At 35.6% G+C, this 10065-nt stretch overlaps 1 protein-coding gene across 1 annotated transcript; it reads left to right on the top strand.

Moving 5' to 3' along the window:
• Positions 1 to 424: 424 nt before the first annotated feature.
• Positions 425 to 8836, top strand: LOC129880380 (glutamate--glyoxylate aminotransferase 2). Its single transcript, XM_055954379.1, has 14 exons — positions 425 to 700; positions 2508 to 2708; positions 3235 to 3300; positions 3389 to 3506; positions 4016 to 4097; positions 4187 to 4274; positions 4440 to 4598; positions 5038 to 5211; positions 5306 to 5437; positions 6841 to 6906; positions 7025 to 7089; positions 7753 to 7844; positions 7921 to 8077; positions 8553 to 8836. The coding sequence occupies exons 2-14, from the start codon at positions 2592 to 2594 to the stop codon at positions 8680 to 8682; spliced, it is 1446 nt and encodes a 481-aa protein (XP_055810354.1). The 5' UTR covers positions 425 to 700; positions 2508 to 2591; the 3' UTR covers positions 8683 to 8836.
• The last annotated feature ends 1229 nt before the right edge of the window (positions 8837 to 10065 follow it).

The following is a 10065-nucleotide window of genomic DNA, read 5'->3' on the forward strand; positions in this document are numbered from 1 at the left end:
CTTCTTTCCAAATTTTATTATAACAATATATCAAGTATAGTTTCATAAGTAAAATGTGAAAAGAATAGAATCTGTGCAAATTTTATTCTTATTTCTATAAAATATAAATATTATTTTCGATAGATCCTGACTCAAGATTTACAAGTTGGGTTTAGCTCCAAAGAAGGAAGATTATTCCTGTTGGGCCTAATAAAACCCAACGAAGTTGAAGCTCAATCAAATGGAAGCACTTGTAACAGTGCCAGTCAGTGTAGTTGGTGTCCACATTCTGTCTCTATTTTTCCCCCAAATAATACACCTACCCAAAATTCCATTTCAAATAGTAATAATTTTTTATTATGATTATGAAGTTTTTGGCCTTTTTTGAGTTTAGTTGAAAAAAGTAGACAAATATATCTATATGAAGAAGAAGCAAAACCACAACTCTATAGTTTGAAGGAGCACCACGATTTGCTTTATCTCCAAACTTGTGATTCAATCAAATTTTGCACATTAATCCAATCTTACCAACTGTTCAGTGGCTGTGGTTTCACCTTGGAATTTATGTCTTCACACTTGGCCACATATACAATTTATAATATATAATTATCCTCTTTTGCCTTACAACCAATAAAAATTAAATTCTACTTCTCACTCAGCAAAATACCACACTGACTTGTGAGTTCTGAACCAAGACTCACACAACACTTGCCTCCTAACTGTAAGTCATCCCATCCCTCTTTCTAATAATTACTCTTAATTAATTTTTGTATATGGGAATGTAAATTTTTTGTTTTATTTTGAGATTCTGCATATTATTTATGTGTTTCGAATGATTATTAATTGGATCCATAAAGTGATGCTCACGTAACATAGTTTTTCTCTTTCTTCTGCTATGTAATGTATAATGGAGGCTTTTTTTGTCATCTTTCTTGATTTCCTCTAGTAGTGAAATTGTGCAACAAGAGGCTTTTGCTACTATTTTATTGACTACTAGGTCATACTTGCGAGTGCGAATTTTTGTTAAATTTGTCTTTGTTATGATTAATAACTTAGTCAATGTAGATTTTGATTTGGGTGTGTGTGGTCTCACCTGCACTTATATTATTGCAGTTTTCGTTTATATTTATATTGTTGTTAAAATCATGAATAGCTCTACTGAAAGATTGACCAAATCACATTATATGCAATTGGATTGCCACTTTTCCTGTGCATAATATGTTTGATTGCATTTGGAGGTTTTTATATCAGAAAATTGTTGGTATTATAATCAATGGGCTGAGTGTTTTGGTCAGCACAATAGCAAGTTGTAGTCTTAATCTTCTTGTTTAACCTAAAATCCGGAGTAAAGATTAACAATTAAATTTAGTGGGTTGAGAGGTTCAAATCCGAGACAAAAAAAAAACTAGGTGATGTATTTGCATCTGCTATAGCTTTGGTGGATAGAGCTATCTTGTACATGTTGTTGATGGGAGGTGACACGTGGCAGGTATCCCGTGGAATTAGTCAAGATGTGCAAAAGTTGGTTCGGACGTCACGATCATTAAAAAAGATTTAACAATTAAATTTATAGAATAGTATCAAAGGCAAGTCAATTATTTAACTAATAGTTAACTTCCTGATAGTTTGGATTGACTAAAATGATATAAGACAAACAGTGAAAAGTATGTAAATGATAAAATACGCAAGAGAGAAAGAGAATTCTTAGTGGGAACTCGTGATTTAGCTAATGAACAACGTAGCCGATTAAGAACACAATAGCTTGTTGCAACTTGAGAACTTAATCAATAGTAGTAGTGAAAATCAGATAAAATACAAGTGGGGAGAAGGAGTATAGTTATAGTACAACCTTAGAATAATGTATTCCCAATATTCCTCTCCTCATTATGATTGTTACATGCATATCTCGTACATAACACATTCTGATTTGCGGAGGTGAACGTAGGATTTCTAAAACATGAGTGCACCACTTAAAAAAAGAAGGAAGAAAATGCATTAAGTGGGAATTGATCCTCCTCTAGGCAAATAACTCAACAACAAAGTGCACCATTTAGCCTTCCTGTAGCATGGGCGCCAACAGATAATATTGTACCAATTTTAGAAAATATATCACATGCCCCATATTTTAGCTATAAATTTGCCATTGTTGATTTGTAATTGCCATAGAGGATCCCGGATTTTCCAGAATTGGCAAGTCTGGGATGCTTATCCTATCCGGACATTTATCGACTGACTGAATGTTTGATTGTGGGATAAGACCATCTTACTCCGGCATGACGAGTTCAGGGTAAGCTTGTTGTAGATTCGGAGCAGACTTCTGGGGTTATTTCCTAACCTCTTGTTGGGGCAATCTTTGATGACTTGGAGCTGATTAGACTTGTGCTGCAACGCGTCGACATTCGAGTTGTCCACATGTCATGTCCATATTTGACCAATACATTTGTGTTTGTTTTTTTGGCGCCACTATGATTTGTTGCTTTGCAGTCATTGTTCCTTTTTACTGCTTATAGTTTCTTCCATAATTGTAGGTTTTGAGCTGAGCTGCTAGACTGCCAGTACGGGCATCACTTTGCTTGGAATCTGAACTAAGAGGAAAATTTTAATTCCTTATAATGTCTTCTAAGCCATTAGACTATGAGAATCTGAATGAAAATGTCAAGAAGTGCCAATATGCTGTCAGAGGTGAGCTGTACCTTCGAGCTTCTGAGCTTCAGAAGGAAGGGAAAAAGGTATAAGTTGTCAAATTGTTCTCGTCTTTTTCCTGTAAGAGATTCTATCTGGTGACATTTTATAGCTTACCATGTACTGATAGGGAATGGATACTTTTAGAAAAGGTATTATTGTCCATTAACCCTCTTTGAATCACTCATAGTTCGATATTTCAACATGCACGAGGAATTGTTGTCTGTCAAACCTTTATCATCATGAATTTATAGGCTAACTTTAGGCAGTTTGCCAGATTTGAAGCATTGAACCAGTCATCATATAGAGCCTAGATTGTTGCCAAACCTGTTTGAATCCCATGAATATGCATAAGAATTTGTAAATTCCTCATCTTAATAATCCTGAGATGCTACATGCTCTTCTGATGTGATGCTACAATTGAACAATTTATGCAATAACAGTGATTAATCTATCCAAGAATCCTATGACCAGGATTTTTTTTTGTAAATCCTAATGTTTTGTGGAATTGTTTGAATGAAGATCATTTAATTCATTCATTCCGACTATCTCACTGTTCCTCTTATTCTGCAGATCATCTTCACGAATGTTGGTAATCCCCATGCCCTTGGGCAAAAGCCACTGACATTTCCACGCCAGGTTTGTTGCAGTTTCTGACTGCCTGTTTTTAAGATTCTTGAGGTTTGATTACTTGGTACATGTAAAAATGCTGGACTCTATATTTCAGGTCATTGCTCTTTGTCAAGCTCCATTCTTACTGGATGATCCGAATGTGGGACTCATATTCCCTGCTGATGCAATTGCAAGGGCTAAACAGTTTCTTGCAATGACTTCTGGAGGTCTAGGTATCCTTTCGCAGATAACCTTTAATTGTTACATATGAACCTCCTTGTGCTATGTCTTTCTTTCTCCCAGCTTCCTTCCTTGCCCTTGGCCAAACAAATACACAAACAAAAATTTGTTTTCGCTTTCATGTCAGAAGTTATTCCTTCATTTTTATTGTTTATGTTTTAATGATTTTCATATTCTTGCTTCAACAACAACAACAAACCCAGTGACAAAAGCTAAATTAGACCACAGACGCTTGAGTTTCTAGCTGAAGTCCCCTCTCTTGGGCTCTATCCATCACTAACTACTGGTCTGTGTTCTTGTTATAACACCTTTTTTTAAACCCCTCCCTAAGGAGCTCCCGCCTTTTTTTCTCCCATGGTAACTTGAACCCACAAACTTAGGGTTGGAGGTGAAGAGTGCTTACCATCCGATCAACTCCCTTTTGTCCTTGTTATGACACTCAATTACGAGCAACACATATTTAGAGAGGGAATGATGTATTCTATATTTGCCGATAAATTAGGTGCTTATAGTGACTCCCGTGGAATTCCTGGCGTAAGGAAAGAAGTTGCAGAATTCATTGAGAGACGTGATGGATATCCAAGGTTGGATTGCTCGTTCCGTTTTACTTGGTCTGGTTTGATGTCCTCAAAATTTGATTCTTGAACTGATGTCTAGTTATTTTGTTTGACAGTGATCCAGAACTCATATTTCTCACAGATGGTGCCAGCAAAGGAGTGATGCAGATCTTGAACAGTGTCATTCGCGGCCCAAGTGATGGGGTAACTGATAATTTGATATGAATAGCAAGATTTTCCTATTCATAATTTCTGTCTCCTTTCATATATCTTGTTTTTAACTTAGAAAATTTCTTCTTTTTAGCAGCTCGAGGTTTTTATCTTTAACAGGCATTATCATATTCTTAATGAGTGTATATTTGTTGCTAGATATTGGTCCCTGTTCCCCAGTATCCACTATACTCAGCTTCAATACAATTATTAGGGGGTTCTCTTGTTCCTTACTACCTTGAAGAGACTGCAAACTGGGGTCTTGATATCAATGACCTTCGCCAGTCAGTTGCACAGGCACGATACAAGGGAATTACTGTGAGTATGCTGAACTTCTGCTTTCCATTTACATTCAAAAAAATATGGTCTCAATTCTCACTTATGTGAATTCTGAGTATGGTTCACTAAAGTCAGTTTTATTAGCAACTTTAGACTTGGTGGACGTTAAGCTTTCTTTGGCTGTCCGCCTCAGTCATGCCCCCGACCACCTAACGAGTACCAAAGAAGAAAAAGAATGGAAAATAAAAAGAGACAGAGCACATGTAGGACTGAATACTACACATATTTCCAGAAACTGGCAAAACTTAAAAAGCTATTCAATGAGACTGGTTCCTTTACCCAACACACATTTGGATATGGCTGCAAATAATAGTGGCATTGCTCTTTCGCTTTTAATGTCCAAAAGCATCCTGTCATCTGCAATTATAGGCATGTCTAACATTAATCTGTACATATTTATTTCTTTATTTCTGCCTAGGTACGAGCTATGGTGATTATAAACCCTGGAAATCCCACTGGACAATGTCTTAGTGTGGCAAATCTTAAGCAAATAATTCAATTCTGTCACCAAGAGAATTTAGTATTACTTGGAGATGAAGTTTATCAGCAAAACATTTACCAAGACGAGCGCCCCTTCATAAGTGCTAGAAAGGTATATGCGGAAAGTTTCTGCTTGAAGAATTTATTAGCCAACCAATATTTTTAGATCCTACATACTCATTTCATGTTATTCACGAAATATAAAGGTTTTATTGGATATGGGGCCACCCATGAGCAAGGAGGTTCAGCTTGTCTCATTTCACACTGTCTCCAAAGGATATTGGGGTGAATGTGGACAGCGTGGAGGATACTTTGAGATGACCAACATTTCTCCAAAGGTTTGTATTTTGCTTCCAATTCAAACTGTAGGGATCGGAATATATTTGATATTTCTTGCTTATAGTAAAGTGCTTATCCTCAGTGCCACGTTGTATGTCGTGGTTTGAATTGGAAAAACTCTTGTAGTGATGGTGAAAAATGTAGTGCCATAGTAGTCTTTTCTTTGTAGTGCTTACAAATGAAACTCATTTCACATTTTGGGGAAGTCTTAAAAAATACATTCTCCTGTGTAGATTAGCTAAGAACATTGACTAAAAAGAGAATAGAAAGGGAACACATGATCCATATATGAGATACCATGTAGTTGAATTTGGAATTAAGACTTTAGTTGTTGTTACATTTATGTTGGGTTCAGTGTTTGGCAGGAGCTTTTCTGCTCTAGTTAAAGACTTGTATGCCACTGTAAAGATAAGTGTGAGAAATAGAATTTCCTTGGCTCTAGATAACCCTAATGTCTTGAAATAGAAATTACTAGTACTGTAACCAAAATGGCTCGAATAGGGTAGAGTTGGTAGAGATGATTCAAGTAGATATAACTAGTTTATGATTGAGACGTGGTTCGCCAATTGATTAGAAAAATTTGGAAGAGATCTAGGTTGGATCTTATAAGTGGACCATTTCGTAGTATTCACAATCGTGTAGTTTAGTTTTTTTTTTAAAAAAATAAACTGTTCGAGTCCCACGACAGTTGTAGGAAGGGAGATGGACTCCTTATATAGTCTTGAACAATCCTTACCCCTTGAGCTAACTTTTGTTTTTGAGTTAGGCCTAAGCTCCATTTCTTTATCATGGTATCAGAGACAGGTTCTTCCCAATTCATTGTTTACCCCATGTTGAGCCCCAATCTCATATTGTCCATGCTCCAGATAGCGATTCTGGGCGTGCGGGGGAGGGGGGACACTGTTGAGTCCCACATCGGCTGTAGGATGGGAGATTGGACTCCTTATGGGAGATTGGGCAATCCTCACTTTTGAGTTAGCTTTTGCGGTTGAGTTAGACTCAAAGTCCATTTCTTTATCTTGGTAGCAGAGGCAGGTTCTCTCCAATTCATTGTTTACCCCATGTTGAGCCCCTATCTTATATTGTCCATGCTCTAGATGTCCAGTCTTGGGTGCAGGGGAGGTTGTTGAGTCCCACATCGGTTGAGGGATGGGAAATTGGACTCCTGATGTGGTCTTGGGCAATCCTCACTTCTTGAACTAGCTTTTGCAGTTGAGTTAGGTTCTAGGTCCATTTTTTTAATCAAAAACTATACAATGACTGTATGTTATGAAACATTGAAAGTCATAGTATAGTCTCACAATGTGAGTTTTTCTTGGTTCCTTTACGCACCTAACATAGTGGCATTGGACTCTTATGCACCTAAGACGGAACCTTTTCTTTTTTGCACTTGATGTTGCAGGCTGTTGAAGAAATATACAAGGTTGCTTCGATATCGCTCAGTCCAAATGTACCTGGACAGATATTTGTAAGTCAATTTTTACTGGTCACTTCCGGGATAATATTATGTGCTTTAAATTAAGCAACAACATTTTTCAATACCAATCCACCAAATTAGTAATGTCCTGTTCTTTCGTATCTTACAGATGGGGCTAATGGTGAACCCCCCTAAACCTGGAGATATCTCATATGACCAATATGTCAGAGAGAGGTACGACTGCTGATATTAGCCCATGAAATTCTTGTAACTCTTTCTAAAAATTGGTGCAACAAAAAGAGAGAACTTTTTTCTTTTCGATGGGTTTTGGATATGGACTTTGAAACTATGTGGTCCATGAGTATCTTGTATCTTTGAACTAGTGAGTTTTAAGAAAGCTTAAATTACATCACAGGTTCGAATCTGCCGTAGATAAAATCCTGGTATTTAAGTAGAGAAGGCTAGAACGGTGGGTTCATTATCTATCGAGTTTCATACCTTGTGCTGCTACAGGCCCTTGGGAATTTCTCGGTAATAAAAAAAAGAACAAGAGAGAAAGATTAAAGCTATAAATACATCTATAACTTTGTCACCTATTAGTATGAGAATATTTAACTAAGTGGAACCATTAGAATTTCTGTGGTCGTTTGAACTTTATCAAATGAATGCACTTTTCTCCATCATCTCCCAGAACAGGACCTTTCTCCACACACTTCCTAAATCCTAATTCATCGTTTTTTTCTTTTTTCTTCTCTTTTTGAAACTTTTTTGGATTTATATCAATATCTGTCTATCATGATCAGGGATTTGAATTCACTTATAAATCTCTTAGTTTCTTTTTCTCTCCATTTATAGTCCTGGTTCTTTAATGTTGAATATAGTTTATTCTGATTGCAGTAAGGGTATCCTCGAGTCATTAAGGAAGAGGGCACACATGATGACTGATGGTTTCAACAGCTGCAGGAATGTTGTTTGTAATTTCACAGAAGGCAAGTCACTGGTGAGCTTTTAATCAGTGAAATGCCAAATGAGCTCCCATTAACTTTTGTGAGGAACTGTTTTCAGGTGCAATGTATTCCTTCCCGCAAATACGATTGCCTCCTAGAGCAATAGAGACTGCAAATAAGCTTGGGAAAGCTCCCGATGTTTTCTATTGTCTGAGGTTGTTGGAAGCGACTGGCATCTCCACTGTCCCTGGTTCAGGTTTTGGTCAAAAGGAAGGGTGAGTTTATTACTCTATCATATTGCTAACTTCATTTACAAACCTTTTCAATGCCAAAATCCCCTTATATGCATTTCCACTGTTATTAAAAGCCATTACTTCGATACTTTAACTTCGTCACTTAAGTGACAAAGCAACGAAAGTGAAGGATCATCGCTTCATGGGCAAAAACCATGTGCTTAAGATAAGTGTGCACAAAAGGATCCCAATGAGAAATGGTCGATCTTTTCAGTCTCAACTTTGAGAAGTTAGATTAATATCAGTATTATTGCATAGTGGACAATTGAAATTAAAGTCTTGACTATTATAGTATTAGATTCGTACATATACAGTATTTTTTAAATTTCTGAAATTGTGTGCATCTTCTCGCTTATAGAAACACCATTCATTTCCATTTCCCCCCTTCCCTCGGGTACTTTGTAACGCGTTACAATAGGTTATTGTGGGATTGATTGTAATGTTGTGAACAATGTAGTGTGTTCCACCTAAGGACAACCATCTTGCCAGCTGAAGAAGACATGCCAGCAATAATGGAAAGTTTCAAAAAGTTCAATGATGAATTCATGGAGCAATATGAAGACCACAGAGGTTATTCCAGGATGTAATAGAAAAAAAGATGGTTGGAGTATTTATTGTATATGTTTTTTCCTTACAACTACTACAACTTTTTTCACAAACAAATTATTGTACACTACTTGATCTCTTCTCCTCTCTTTTTAGCCTTCATTTATGTGTTATATATATGACTTACTAGATTTACTATGTGGGTCTATAGATTTCCTTTTTTTTCCCTTCTGCATTTAATTTTATTTTAAATTAGTAAATCAGACCATATTATATTAAAACCTCGTTGATTTTAAGTAGGTGTTTTACCTTGCAATTTCAAGCTCAAACTTGATGTTTTGATTTGAAATTAGTGTTTGTTTATGATTTGAATGTAAATTTTTATTTCAAATCTCAAATCCTATTAAATGAAGGATTTCAGTTCCAAATTATGATTTTAATTTAAAACTTGATTCATAGGTTTATATTTTGTAAAATATTTGCAACAAAAAAAGGGCACATGCTTGATGGGAAGAGATTGCCCATACCATAAGTGAAAATTATGTTAAAGAATAGTTAGTTACTATTATTGTTGATTTTTTTTTTTGAATTTTTGTAAAATTATGTGTTTTTGAAAGTTTGTAACATGTAATCACAAATATTTATTTATCAAAATAAAATGGAGACGTGTGATTTGTTAATATGGCGACTTAGGATATTCTGACACCTCGTTATGAATTATGGTTTGATCATTTTCGTAAAATTGTAACAATTGAGGGTGTTTTGATAGTTTTCATGTTTATGAAAAAAAGTACAACTTTTGAGGTTCAAATTGTATGTCTAAACAAAATTTCAACTTCAAATTATCCTGATTATTTGAAATCATGGTCAAACCGACACCAAATATTGATGGTAATAAACTTGTAAAAATTTCATGGGGCACCCTATTTAATTAGTAACCATCGTACGTTTTATTTTGTATGAATATCCAGTATTTGATAACTTTAGACACATACATGCTTCTTCTTCTCTTCTTTTTCTTTTGTTCTGCAGGGAGAAACACATGACTGAAATTTTAGCCAATTTTACATGCACTCTAGTCATACATGATTGAAGTGCAGTCATACATGAAAAAATTGAAAAGATGCTAAATAGGTTTGTTAGAGTTGTTGGTTTGACAATTGATGATTGAGGTTTGTTTTTATGATATATGGAACTTATGTTTCAAATTTGAATTTATTTGAAGTAGATTTGACTGTTGAATCATATGTTGGATTGTTGAAATATGAAGAACAAAAGAAATTGGCAAGAAATATTCAACCATACATGACTGAAATTTTAGCGAATTTTATAGGCACATACTTGAAAAATTCATACAGGCTTTTTTAACATGCGCTTCCATGGGCTTGTTAGATCTTATTTGGATATAAGGATGGCAAATGTGG

This window comes from Solanum dulcamara, chromosome 2 (genome assembly GCF_947179165.1).
Source record: "Solanum dulcamara chromosome 2, daSolDulc1.2, whole genome shotgun sequence".
In the NCBI taxonomy this organism is placed as follows: domain Eukaryota; kingdom Viridiplantae; phylum Streptophyta; class Magnoliopsida; order Solanales; family Solanaceae; genus Solanum; species Solanum dulcamara.

What these genes read in the sequence shown, in the direction of transcription:
- LOC129880380 (XM_055954379.1), top strand. Translation starts at nt 2,592, where the DNA reads ATGTCTTCTAAGCCATTAGACTATGAGAATCTGAATGAAAATGTCAAG. An exon ending in AATGACTTCTGGAGGTCTAG is followed by an intron (nt 3,507 to 4,015) that starts GTATCCTTTCGC and finishes CCGATAAATTAG; the next exon opens with GTGCTTATAGTGACTCCCGT. An exon ending in TTCGCGGCCCAAGTGATGGG is followed by an intron (nt 4,275 to 4,439) that starts GTAACTGATAAT and finishes ATTTGTTGCTAG; the next exon opens with ATATTGGTCCCTGTTCCCCA.